The 13,590-nt window shown below is 44.3% G+C and overlaps 1 protein-coding gene across 8 annotated transcripts in view; it reads left to right on the top strand.

Moving 5' to 3' along the window:
• Positions 1 to 7,866, top strand: part of FLI1 (Fli-1 proto-oncogene, ETS transcription factor) — a 298,063-nt gene extending 290,197 nt beyond the window's left edge. For all 8 annotated transcript variants that reach the window (XM_069614173.1, XM_069614179.1, XM_069614180.1 and 5 more), the window contains 2 exons: positions 1,090 to 1,137; positions 1,897 to 7,866. In XM_069614173.1, coding sequence (XP_069470274.1) covers positions 1,090 to 1,137; positions 1,897 to 2,426 — 578 coding nt within the window. In that variant the 3' untranslated portion in view covers positions 2,427 to 7,866. The remainder of the gene's footprint in view (positions 1 to 1,089; positions 1,138 to 1,896) is intronic.
• Positions 7,867 to 13,590: the final 5,724 nt, after the last annotated feature.

Below are 13,590 nucleotides of genomic sequence, written 5' to 3'. Positions count from 1 at the left end.
TTTGATAACAGGAAAGAGGCACTTTCTATTGGTCAAACTCTGCTTGGAGCATGCGCTTCTCTCCACTGGCAGCCATGATGGAATGGGTGGGTTTGATGCTGTTGCCAAACATTTGCAAATACACTCCCTGAGAGCTTAACTGCGTCATTGACTTACTCAGGAGTAGGTGCCAGTAGTGCCAGTAGTATGTAAAAGGGCACCAGTTACTGACACTACTCTCGGGAAAGTCACGTGCAGCTAAAAGGAAAAAGCAACTCAAACTTTATAACGTTGCGTGTGTTTACACAGTTAAGCTACTCACTGCATACATTATGTGCACGTGAGCCCTCATGTTCAGATGTAAGTATGCCTTATTTTTGAATTCAAGCCATTTCACATGCATGTTCCAACAGGATTAAGTTGCCCGTGTCTCGGACATGGTTATTTGTGACTACTTTATCCACTAGGAAGTTATGACCACACTTAGGAGTAACGTACACCTGGTGTAATTTCAGGAGGAACTTCCACCTGTTGTAACGTCAGGATGAACTTGCACCTGTTGTAACTTTAAGAGTAACTTGCACCTACGGTAACTTCAGGAGTAACTTACACCTGTTGTAACTTCTGAGGAACTTTCACCTTTTGTAACTTCAGGAGGAACTTGCACTTGTTGTAACTTCAGGAGGAACGTACACATGTTGTAACTTCAGGAAGAAGGTGCACCTGCTGTAACTTTAGGAGTAAATTTCACCTAATGTAACTTCAGGAGTAAGTTACACCTGTTGCAACCTCTGGAGGAATTTGCACCTGTTATACCTTCAGGAGGAACCTGCACTTGTTGTATCTTATACATGCATTTGGTCACCTTTGTGCATCTCACCCTTTGGCCTTCTGTCTTGTAGAAACATATTCTATCAAATCTCTTTGCATGTATGCATTTAATGATATCCACACTTTGGAATGAAAATAGCCAGCATTCATCTGGTGTAATTAACTAGTATAAACAAGGCTATAGTGATTCTAAATGGATACATTTGTTATAGGACATCATAGTTTGTCCATAAAGAAATGGTTTTTTTACTTACAAAATGTTCTCTTACTTTTTCATAGATCCTTATCAGATTTTGGGGCCAACGAGCAGCCGGTTAGCAAACCCAGGTAAGACCAACATTTAAGCCAAGAGCACAGGTTGTATTAAATCTTAATAGTAGGTTACAGGAATCAATACTGTAAAGCTGTGCAAAAGTGGGGAAAGGGCCGACACAGTGTCTGCACACTGTCCCTGCTTTTAGCACATTACCGAAACTACAGTGGGGGAACCCATCGACAGTCTGTGATGCGACATCAAGGGCGTGATGTTGAGAAACCAGTGGGACCCATTGCACCCTCCTCCAGTTAATATCTATTTGCCAAAATATTAAACGTATCACTAAGATCTGTGAGTTGCTATTTATCTTTGAAGCATGGTGGCACTACGATGCCAGCATAATAAGGACCTTCTAGAACCACGGTGGTCCAACTCCAGGCCTCGAGGGCTGGAAACCTGACAGGTTTTCAGGATATCCCTCATTAATATTCGTGTGCAAAAATGTGCATATATTTAGAACCATTGTATGCAAATGTATCTCGTGAATATTAATGAGGGATATCCTGAAAATCTGACATGGATCCAGACCTCGAGAATGGAGTTGAACAACCCTGTAGACAGTATCATATTATAGGCAAAGACCTGAAGAAAACATCAATCATTGTTTATCTGTGATGTTGCCTTTAATTGAAGTTAACTCTGCTTCTCCAACTAACCATAGCTCCTCTGCAGTTGATTTGGTCCCCGCTAGCCCCTTTCTCTCAGCTTCCTGTATTTTTCCTCTCTTTGGTGATATTGGATTTTCTTAAAATCTTCTTTTCCTCTTGCAGGAAGCGGGCAGATTCAGCTCTGGCAGTTTCTCCTAGAGTTGCTATCGGACAGTTGCAATGCCAGCTGCATTACATGGGAGGGCACCAACGGGGAATTCAAAATGACAGACCCTGATGAGGTGGCGCGGCGGTGGGGGGAGCGCAAGAGCAAACCCAACATGAATTACGACAAGCTGAGCCGAGCTCTGAGATATTACTACGACAAAAACATTATGACCAAAGTCCATGGCAAGAGGTATGCCTACAAGTTTGACTTCCACGGCATCGCCCAGGCTCTTCAGCCACACCCAACTGAATCGTCCATGTACAAATACCCTTCAGAGCTGTCGTACGTGCCCTCCTACCATGCTCACCAGCAGAAGATGAACTTTGTGCAGTCACACCCTCCATCTATGCCAGTGACGTCCTCCAGCTTCTTTGGAGCTGCGTCACCCTATTGGAACTCGCCAACTGGAAACATCTACCAAAATCCCAATGTCCCGCGACACCCGAACACCCATGTGCCTTCACATTTGGGCAGTTACTATTAAACTCTTAAAGCCAATGGCCTTGAAGACTAGTTGGGTATCCTTTACTTCCGAATGCCCTATGGACCTTCGCTGGAAGTGTGGCCTTTGAAAAGCAGCAGATATAAACTGGATTTTGATACATTTTTGATAAAACTCTTGTTTCTAAAATCCAGTTGTGCAGCAGAAGGAAATGGACCATTGCAAGGCAGCAGAGAGACCATGTTAATGTTTCGTTCAAAGTCTCTAAAGTTTCCTTGTTATTGCTCCTTGAATTCCTTGTAAACATGTGTTTACAAACTCAAAAAACAACTATTATCATTTTGGCTTACACAATATTTCTCAGTATTGTGTGGGAACAGCTGTGGATTGCATGAGAACGATGAAGGTGATTTCAAGAATAGCCTGGTGCTCTGTGTGCTTCTCATGTTGACATGTAACATTAAGTTGAAGCAGCTAAAAGGGAACTGGAATGGTGGGGTGGAGGGGTCAGGGTCGAGAGGGTTTTGACTCTACTGGAATATCATGCATTGATTTCATTGAACTCAAAAGGGTCTTGGCCTTGATCGTCTTCTTCATTAACACAATATAGCTGCAGCCTTAAAGAGTGTTTCCGGAAGTACAAGACACCATTCTATCTGTGGGCTATTATTGGTGAGTTCTGCCTTTTACAATGTAAGACGCATTAGAGGTTTCCCAGAGGTTTCTTGGGCAAACATGGAGAAAAGTCTCTACGCACCACGGTTTTGCTAGACTGTCCCATGCCAAGTGCATGGCACAGTGAGGCAGGACCTCAGCTGATCCCATCCAGGTGGTGTACGATTTTGTAGAGTCCCACAGTCTACCCCACATGACTAAGATTAGGAGCATGACAATCGTGTTTTAGCAGACACCAGTCACAGGTGTCTGCAGTACCTGCCTTCTCCATGCTTTCGTTCTACCCATGTCCGAGGATCAACGTTGTGTAGCCGCTTCAAGACCCCAAACTCCTTCATAGTATATCAAGCAAGGGATAAAAGGACACTACCTAGGGCTCCAGAACATTTGTAAAAGCCTGAAAAGAATGCACACTTTTGTAATGTAATGATTCGCGAACGCTGCGCGTTTGTTAGACCATCAACAAGGGTCAGCCAATCACAGAGCAAGTTACTGTATAAATTAAGCAGATTTATTTTCCTATATCTTACAATATGAAAAAGACACTTAAACGAGTTGACCTCGGTCACAAATGCAGCTTTAACTATCAGAACCGTTTTTTTTTTGTTTGTTTTAAAAAATATATAATTTGTACATCTTGCTTGTTCAGTCTGTACATTTGGGCTACATACATTGTACTTTGACTTCAGCTAGTACCAGTGGAAGGAAATAAAAGAGAGATGTTACGTCTTGTTCTGCCCTTTAAAGCTATACCACACTTGTGTCTTAGTGCATACGGCAGAGTCATCTGAACGGCTCTGGCTTATTTCCGTGTTTGCTTTTTGTGTACAGGATTGTATATTTATTTCTTGCTCCTTTCTTTTTTTTTAGGAATGCTAGCACTGGAATTTAGGAGCAGATTTTTATATAAGATGTAGCCGACCCAGGTGGTCTCCAGAAATCAGTCAACAGTTTATGCGAGTGCCAGGGAGGTCGCAACCCATTACCTCTTGGAAAGGGGGAGACGTATGAAAGCCGCCATTACAATGAGCACGCTTGTTTCGAGGGCGGCCAGGGATTGGCTGCTCCAGAAGGGGAAAGCTGAACCAGCCCTTATTGGAGAAATAAACATGAGTCTTGAACTTCAATCTCTGCTGAGGCAGCACTGCATACACATACATGTGCCCGAGATAGGACAAGAGGCAGCTTCAGTTCAGATTACAGAAAGACCGCACACGTGAGGACCTCAACACCAATGCAGTCTTATAGCATAATGTTAAAACCACTCAGGCATGCCCTTTATTCACGGTCTGAGCCCACTCCTCATTCCCCTGTCTTCTCTGTTTCAGATGATGAGAAAATGGGGCACTATATTATGCAGGATGTCCCCCTTTCCCACCCATCGACACTCGATAAATCGCTTTGCCTCTGAGACAGGACTATTTATCTGAATCTGCACAAAGCCATCGGTTGAAACTGTGCACTGCGTCCTGGGTGTTCACACTACACAATGGTTTCTCAATATCACGCTTCTGGACCACCTTTCTGATTATCACTATCACTACACCGGTGATGGACAGACTTTGAAAATGTAGTCGGTATCTGGTTTTATTATGCAGACCACCAAAATGTCCCTAATTCAAATGCATCAGGCGTGTACACATATTCTATATAATATTTTACTATCATAAAACTGGATCTACAAGGAATGGAACTTGGTTGGTGGATCGCAGAAAAAGCCTTAAAAACCACATCAGTCAGAAAAGCATTCAGTTAGGTGATTTCTGAGATGATCTGAAATGTGCCTACGGATAACAGAACCGAATCTTGTCTAGGCTGACTCCGCCTTTCTTAATCCTGAGGTTGATAAACTTAGCATGATTTCATCAGACAAGGGCAACACCTGTTATATACAGCTGTATGAAAAGCTAAAACGTGTGATAGCATACTCAGTCATTATCAATATCATAGCCCCATTAATCATTTTTGAAACATTGGGGAGAATGTTTCAGGTGCCGTTATGGATGTTGTACCGATGTTAATATGACAGATGCTTTACTGCAGTCATTCAATATCAACAAACAAATGAGTAGAACGCGCAACAAAAAGGGATACGCGCCACCCCATCCAAGTTCTGCCATTGTAATTTGGCAGGCAGTTGCAGATTGTGGCCGCAGAAACATTCAGTAATTGGAAAGTCAACCCATTTTGCTGGTTAATGACTAGTGTTCTTGACGCGTTGTTCTCTGGTAGAAGGGGTACCAGGAAGTCATTGTAAATATGAAATATGATGTCAGAATAGAAATATACTGACAGAAAACCACACTCTACAATAAAAATTATTCTGATATTTGTATTATATTTTTATGAATTGTATTTGATCCATGGCTCGTTTTCAAATTTCAAAAAATTCAGTATTCTTTAACAAAATTCAACCTTTGCATCAACAAAGTTAAGATGCAGGCATACTCTCCTGCACGGCATTTTGGGTCGTTTGAGGACCATCTTCAGGAGGGAATCACCATTGAAAACGCTCTCCTCCATCAAATAACAATATTCCTCAACCGGTGCAACATCTTCACTCGCGCGCCGGTTTCAGATCAATTTCCTGTGGATCTCTACGTGTAAAAAGTGCTAAGAAGTTAAATGATCTTTAATGTGGGGTGCAGGGTTCTCTCAATTTTATGATTTTTGATATTTGATCTTAGACCAGTGTACGGATGTTCTCGAAACTATTGCACCTACAGATATTTTGAAATTCTAAGTGCTCAGGTGGTGCCAGAGTTATATGAAGGATCGAATTTTGGGCCAAAACCTCTGCCCGCAACTTGAGCCATGTGTCTTCCTTTTCCCTTTTTCTTAAAAAACAGCAACACCATCTTTCATCAAGTTTCAAAAGCTGCCTGTGTGGGGTGTGTGGATGGCCCCATGAGGTGCCACTTTTCCAAACAATCATAGTCTGGTGGTGCAGCTAAGTATTGCTTTGGTTACCACAGTTTTCTTTAGGCGGCCTTCTTGCCCATCTCATAGGCCAAAGTTTGCCCATGTTGATGTTATCTTCATGGTGAATAATGAACTCTATTAACCCTGTATGGGCATCAGGAAGGCCTGGTGGGAACTGTGTCTGCCAGCATTACACTTTCCGCATCCCACGAATGTCAACCTTCTATAATATTTGAGAAGGAAGCCAAGAATCACATGTGTGGTGTAACTGTGCTCTGCACTGAGGCTGCGCGACCACTGCACCCACCCGCATTCCCAAGTGAAATTGCTACAGGCACATTCCAGGGTGGATGGGGCAGGCACACACACTGATACTATACAATGCTGCACCCTCTGAATGGCACCCATGCTGCATTTTGACTTCGCTCCCCATGGAAGAAGTAGTCTAGAGGGGCCAAGGAGTGAATGATCACTGTGACTGCCCTGCACTCACACTAAAGAGGTCACAAAGTCTTAAATAACCAACACCCCATCTTTTCATTATATAGGGAAACGGGAGGCAGCTATGTCATAATTCAATCAACCCCATGATGTCTATGCGAGGAAAATATGTTCCATGGGTTTTGTATTAAAGCTTCTTAAAATGCAGTGGCGTGTTATAGGCCTAAGACATTGTGTGGAATACTTTTAAAGTGGAGGCACTGCTGCTTCAGACTTGGAAATCCTCATCGCCTTCTGGTGCTTGCAGGTTGTCTATATGTAACATTATTGCAATAATTAAAAAAAAAATAAAATCGTTGTGCTACTATATATATATATATATATATATATATATATATATATATATATATATATATATATATATATGCAATGTACTTTTTGGGTATTAAATATATATAATTTTGCAAGTAATCTTTCAGAAATGTTTTTTAAGTTGTATTGTTTCAAAGTGACACGCTGTAGGGGAGATATCTTGTAAAAAAATGGAAAAAATTTGACCAAATAAATGTTTTTTTTTTTTATCTGGAAGATATGTGGGCATTCTTGGCATCGGGTTGGTAGAGGGCAGTTGGTTGATGCCCTTAGGCTACGTGTAGTGGGATTCCAAGCAGGCGAACAAATGTGCTGGCGACTCCGCAGTGAAGGCGTCCTCAACATTGAATGTATCCAGAGACATTTTTATAAGGAAGCCTGCAATTGGCCAGCGTGGAGGTCACAGGTTAAAATCTCGGCAGCGCTTTATCCAGCCGAGATCCAAAACACGGAACATCTGTAAGTTGGGTAATAAAGCACGTGTTATTGCAGTGCTTAGAAGTGGTAGGAATCTGCCACGTAATGCTATATAGAAATTTCATATTATAATTATTATTTATTATTTGGGAGGCAGAGATGAGTTTGACTTAACCCACTCGTCTGTAGCGTTTCTCACTGGTATTTTGCGAAACATTGAAATTGCAACTAAAATGGCGGCACCCTTTTCAGTAGATCCTTGTGGAAGAAAATATTGTATAATATTTCATCATTATCCCATTCATTAAACTGGAATTATACAGCGAGGGCCCATTCAACCCGAAGTGAAACACCTGCCTGGAAGCCCTGCGCATGAACAGGTGAGGTGCTCTTGCGCTGCCACTGACCACTAGAGGTCGCTCACCCCACTCGATTAATAGAAGCATTCTCCTGCTGCATCAGAAATCGCAGAGGGACAGAGTGTGGCCACCTCCCTTGCTTGGCATTCTTAGGGTACCAACATTTCAATCGCACCCAGTGTCAGCTGGGCTACAACATCCGAACAACGTTGCCTTTCTGCCTTTTAGGTCTGTCCTTCAAATAACCCCATTTTTTTTATTTACTTGTGTGAATCAATTAAAGATTTTTTACAAGATGGGTGTTGTTTCTTTCAATACAAAACAGTGTGAATCTTCTAAAATGTACAAAGTAGAGGAGAAGTGTTAAGTCCATGGATAACATCAACGTTGGTTGTTATGAATAATTCTTAAGCTTCTCAATTTCTCCCAGGGCGTTTTGTAAAATGTTTGCTGTCGCAATTGTCCATGCTGTCTTCTCCCCACTCATCAGGCGGGTCCACCAAGTTTCTTCCTCACATAGGGTAAAGGGAGATGTCAGCTGCTTTAAGTAAGCATTTCTAAGAGGTCGGGTTGCTGAACATGACATAAGTAGGTGTCTTACAGTCTCTTTTTGCGTGTGATCGCTGCATAATCTGCATACGCTAGTGTTAGAAAGGCCTCTGATCAACAAGATTTCATTTGTAGTCAGTAGGTTGAGGCGTGCTCTCAGGAAGACGTGTCTTAGAGTTTTGTTTGGGAATTTGTCTGATTTTGTTTTTTTTTGTAAACGAAGGGAGGTGGCCGTAGAGCTTTTTTTCCCCGCTAGTTCTTGAGTCAGGATCCAATCCAGCTCCTCCATTTTCTTTTTGACCCTTTGAGGGTTCTGGGTAAGGTCTTCCTCGGTACACTGTAGAGAAGCCAACTGAGCCTTTTTTGTGTTGGCCCATTTGGTCAACATTTTGTAGCATCGCCTTTCATTTCGTTGTTGATCAAACAATACAACGGTGGACTTTCCGGTGACAGAGTTTTTCTGAAGAGCAGCGTGCCACTTGACTCTACTGTAGCTTTCAGTTTGTTTGATTGTTTGTTTGTTTATTTATTTGGCAATGCACACCGAACCCTTAGGTAACTGGGCGCAGAGTGACAGCAGACCCAACTCCCTTCTTTTTGCTGGAGTCAAAGTTGATTTGGGAACATTTAAAACCTACCTCCAAAAGTAGCCTTCCAGCTTTTGCCATAATTAACTTGAGATGTTTGGCACTACATCTCCCCCTGTAGGCTAATGAAGGAGCCACCTTTGCTTTGCAGAATTTTAAAGCCAGGAAAAGGGAAAACCGGGCACATTTGTTGTCCATCATTCGAGCTTGAGAAGTAAGGTGTCGAGTTTTTTCCCATAGGATGTGTTGAATTCTAGATTCAGATCGTGAGCTGTCTAGCGTTACTCCTAGATATTTAAATTTGTGGACTTTTTTCGATTTGCACGCCTTCCAGATTCCAATTCAGAGTTTCATTTCTTTTTGTCGATTTTTCAAAGGCCATTATCTTAGTTTTCTCTTTATTGATTTCTAAGTTGTTCAGGCAAATGTATTCTGACAGGTTGACAGGGTGTTCTTAGTGCCTCACGTGTTTCTTAAATGTCTCGGGAGGATAGCTCAGGGGCAACACCATGCTTAGAAACCTCTGGGTATTAAGCGCATTTATAAATAGCCAATTATAATTATACATGGCAAGCCTACCTAGAGATGTGAAGCCAAACCTCCTCGGATAACTCGGATAATTGTTTTCTGTTATCATCTGCAGTGATTGTAATATTGACCTTTACTATTTCATTCTATACTTATAATTATTGTATTTATTAAGCTAGACCCTAGCTCCAAGAAGCAACTGAACGCTTTAAAGAGCTGTACAAAAGTACAGATGCATAATGGAGCACTTTACAGAGGTGTACAACAGGTGTACAACAGTACAGATGCATAATGGAGCACTTTACAGAGGTGTACAACAGTACAGATGCATAACAGAGTGCTTTACAGAGGTATAACAGTACAGATGCATAACGGAGCGCTTTACAGAGGTATACAACAGTACAGATGCATAACAGAGTGCTTTAGAGGTATACAACAGTACAGATGCATAAAAAAGCGCTTTACAGAGTTGTACAATACAGGTGCATAACGGAGCACTTTACAGCAGTACAGATGCATAATGGAGTGCTTTACAGAGGTATACAACAGTACAGATGCATAATGGAGCACTTTACAGAGGTGTACAACACTACAGATGCATAACAGAGCGCTTCACAGAGGTGTATAACTGTACAGATGCATAACAGAGTGCTTTAGAGGTATACAACAGTACAGATGCATAACAGAGCGCTTTACAGAGTTGTACAATACAGGTGCATAACGGAGCACTTTACAGCAGTACAGATGCATAATGGAGCACTTTACAGAGGTATACAACAGTACAGATGCATAACGGAGTGCTTTATAGAGGTGTAAAACAGTACAGATGCATAACGGAGCACTTTACAGAGGTGTATAACTGTACAGATGCATAACAGAGTGCTTTAGAGGTATACAACAGTACAGATGCATAACAGAGCGCTTTACAGAGTTGTACAATACAGGTGCATAACGGAGCACTTTACAGCAGTACAGATGCATAATGGAGCGCTTTACAGAGTTATACAACAGTACAGATGCATAACGGAGTGCTTTATAGAGGTGTAAAACAGTACAGATATTTAGCGGAGCACTTTACATTGGTATACAACAGTACAGATGCATAACAGAGTGCTTTACAGAGGTATAACAGTACAGATGCATAACGGAGCACTTTTAAGAGGTATACAACAATACAGATACATAACGGAGCGCAGCACTTTTGGAGCACTTTTCAGAGGTAATAACAGAACAGATGTATAGTGGGCAGGAAGGATACAGAGGGACACAGAGGACGTTACTGCTGTACTGTGTGGCGGGGAGAAGAGGGACGTGCAGTGTCTAGCAAGTCAGGAGGGGCAACGTGTTTGCCTAGGTATTGAAGAGGAGAGACTCCTTGAACAGGTGGGTCTTGAGTTATTTTCTGAATTTTAGGAGTGTGGGGTGAGTCTGATGCTGACGGGCTGATCATTGCTGGAAAATCGTTTTTCTGCTGCTGTCTGTCTGTCTGTTTTGTTTGTCAATTCCCTCATCTCTTCTCCATTTTTTAAATATTGCATATATTGACAGACTGAAATGAATAAAGTAGTGAATGGAGGGGCGGTTATCTAATGTCACCCCAGATAAATTTGTAATGTTCCTACCACATTTTACACACATTAGCACCTTCCAGAGATGTCTAAATGCCCTGGGGGAAGAGGGTATTATTTACAAGAGCAAGGGGCCGGGGGTGGTTTTTGTTGCTTTGCCTTTAAGAAATGGAAAGGGTTTTGATAACTCCAAGTGACTTCAGTACCAAACACCCTGTGATAGTTACACAGAGCCACGCATCACGCTCAGCGGCCCCGCTACCACTTGAGTCTGACTGTTCCTTATGCCCCTCTGTATCGTACCCAAGGCCCTTCCTGTTGCACTCTGTGTTGGCATTCACTATTGCCGGCAGATCTGCCATTGCCAAGAAAGCACTGGCATTTCAAGAGACCTCAGTTATAGGTCTACACATGTAACTTCGTCTACTGGTGAATGCACACCGGTGGCAGACACGCCCTCCCCCCTACACCGATAGTGGAAGCTTTGTTAATCAATGGACCACATACAGTAGAACATTGTGTTCAGAAAATATTATGCACTAAAATACTTCTAATTCTAAAAGGCTCTCAAACGTTCTTAAAAAAGAAATCTCAAGATCCATCTTTCACTCCAGCCCTGGTCCATAGTGGCATGAAGCACTCCAGCCCTGCCCTGGCCCATAGTGGCATGATGCACTCCAGCCCTGGCCCATAGTGGCATGAAGCAATCCAGCCCTGGCCCATAGTGGCATGAAGCAATCCAGCCCTGGCCCATAGTGGCATGAAGCAATCCAGCCCTGGCCCATAGTGGCATTAAGCACTCCAGCCCTGGCCCATAGTGGTATGAAGCAATCCAGCCCTGGCCCATAGTGGCATGAAGCACTCCAGCCCTGCCCTGGCCCATAGTGGCATGAAGCACTCCAGCCCTGGCCCATAGTGGCATGAAGCAATCCAGCCCTGGCCCATAGTGGCATGAAGCACTCCAGCCCTGCCCATAGTGGCATGAAGCACTCCAGCCCTGGCCCATAGTGGCATGAAGCAATCCAGCCCTGGCCCATAGTGGCATGAAGCACTCCAGCCCTGGCCCATAGTGGCATGAAGCACTCCAGCCCTGGCCCATAGTGACATGAAGCAATCCAGCCCTGGCCCATAGTGGCATGAAGCACTCCAGCCCTGGCCCATAGTGGCATGAAGCACTCCAGCCCTGGCCCATAGTGACATGAAGCACTCCAGCCCTGCCCATAGTGGCATGAAGCACTCCAGCCCTGGCCCATAGTGGCATGAAGCAATCCAGCCCTGGCCCATAGTGGCATGAAGCACTCCAGCCCTGCCCATAGTGGCATGAAGCACTCCAGCCCTGGCCCATAGTGGCATGAAGCAATCCAGCCCTGGCCCATAGTGGCATGAAGCACTCCAGCCCTGGCCCATAGTGGCATGAAGCACTCCAGCCCTGGCCCATAGTGACATGAAGCAATCCAGCCCTGGCCCATAGTGGCATGAAGCACTCCAGCCCTGGCCCATAGTGGCATGAAGCACTCCAGCCCTGGCCCATAGTGACATGAAGCACTCCAGCCCTGGCCCATAGTGGCATGAAGCACTCCAGCCCTGCCCATAGTGGCATGAAGCACTCCAGCCCTGGCCCATAGTGGCATGAAGCACTCCAGCCCTGGCCCATAGTGGCATGAAGCACTCCAGCCCTGGCCCATAGTGGCATGAAGCACTCCAGCCCTGGCCCATAGTGACATGAAGCACTCCAGCCCTGGCCCATAGTGGCATGAAGCAATCCAGCCCTGGCCCATAGTGGCATGAAGCACTCCAGCCCTGGCCCATGGACCTCGGAATACGGAGGTAAGGGGTTACAGGCACTGGCATCCTTACCGGTAACCCCTTACCTCCAAACTCGGAATGACCCCCAGTGTCTCTTTGCTAAGTTACAACTAGAGTATGTACTCTAGACCCACAACATTCACTAGGACCCTAGCTCTGAGTGGCACATTCACTAGGACCCTAGCTCTGAGTGGCACATTCCCTAGCACCCTAGCTGTGACCGACCTAGTGAAGGTTAGCCTAGATGTGCTCTATTTCCCGAAGCTTCCACACATGTCAATACAATTGCCAATTTCTATGAATAAAAGGAGCTCAACATCTAGGGCCCTATTCATGGAAAAGTGTGCTGAAATCCTGCACTGCAGGAGCACTGAGAACATCACCGCGTGACCGTTTGCGCAGAAAATTTTCTGTGCGCTCTGCATATTCATAGAATTGTTCACGCAAAATAACCGTATACGCAAGTTGCGGCCAGAACTCCCCCGACACCACTCCACGCAAATCAAAAACAGCCATAAACAGCCACCTTTGCCTGCTCCCCGGGAGCAAATACATGCACCCACAAAATAGTGCGTGCGGTCCCACGCAAGCAGGCCTGCATCTTGGGGACCATTGGCAAGGTCCCTCGTAACTGTGACTGGCACCCGACAACATGCGAAAAATGTATCGCTACTCAGGTAAGACTGAAAATATACATGCAAACCCCCATAAACCATTCTTGCACCCTGCTACACTGCGTACAAGCACCCCTAAATTAGATCGGAACAACAGCTGCATGCACGCACCCCTAAATCTGACACCTGATCCTACCTGTGCACAGTGATTCCTATGCGCAAGTGTCTGTACGTCAGCCTCCGGGTGGCGGATACTATGAGGGCTTTGCATGTCCATTTCCCTGCCGGGAGGCTGTGCGGTCGGATCCCTGAATACATTTTCTTCCACGCAATAGTGGGCGTACGATGGATGGCCTGCTGGCCGTCCT

Source organism: Ambystoma mexicanum, chromosome 9, assembly GCF_040938575.1.
Source record: "Ambystoma mexicanum isolate Mex_15411 chromosome 9, UKY_AmexF1_1, whole genome shotgun sequence".
Classification (NCBI taxonomy): Eukaryota; Metazoa; Chordata; class Amphibia; order Caudata; family Ambystomatidae; genus Ambystoma; species Ambystoma mexicanum.
Note: the sequence above shows the minus strand (reverse complement) of the source record. Positions and strands in the feature narration are given on the sequence as shown.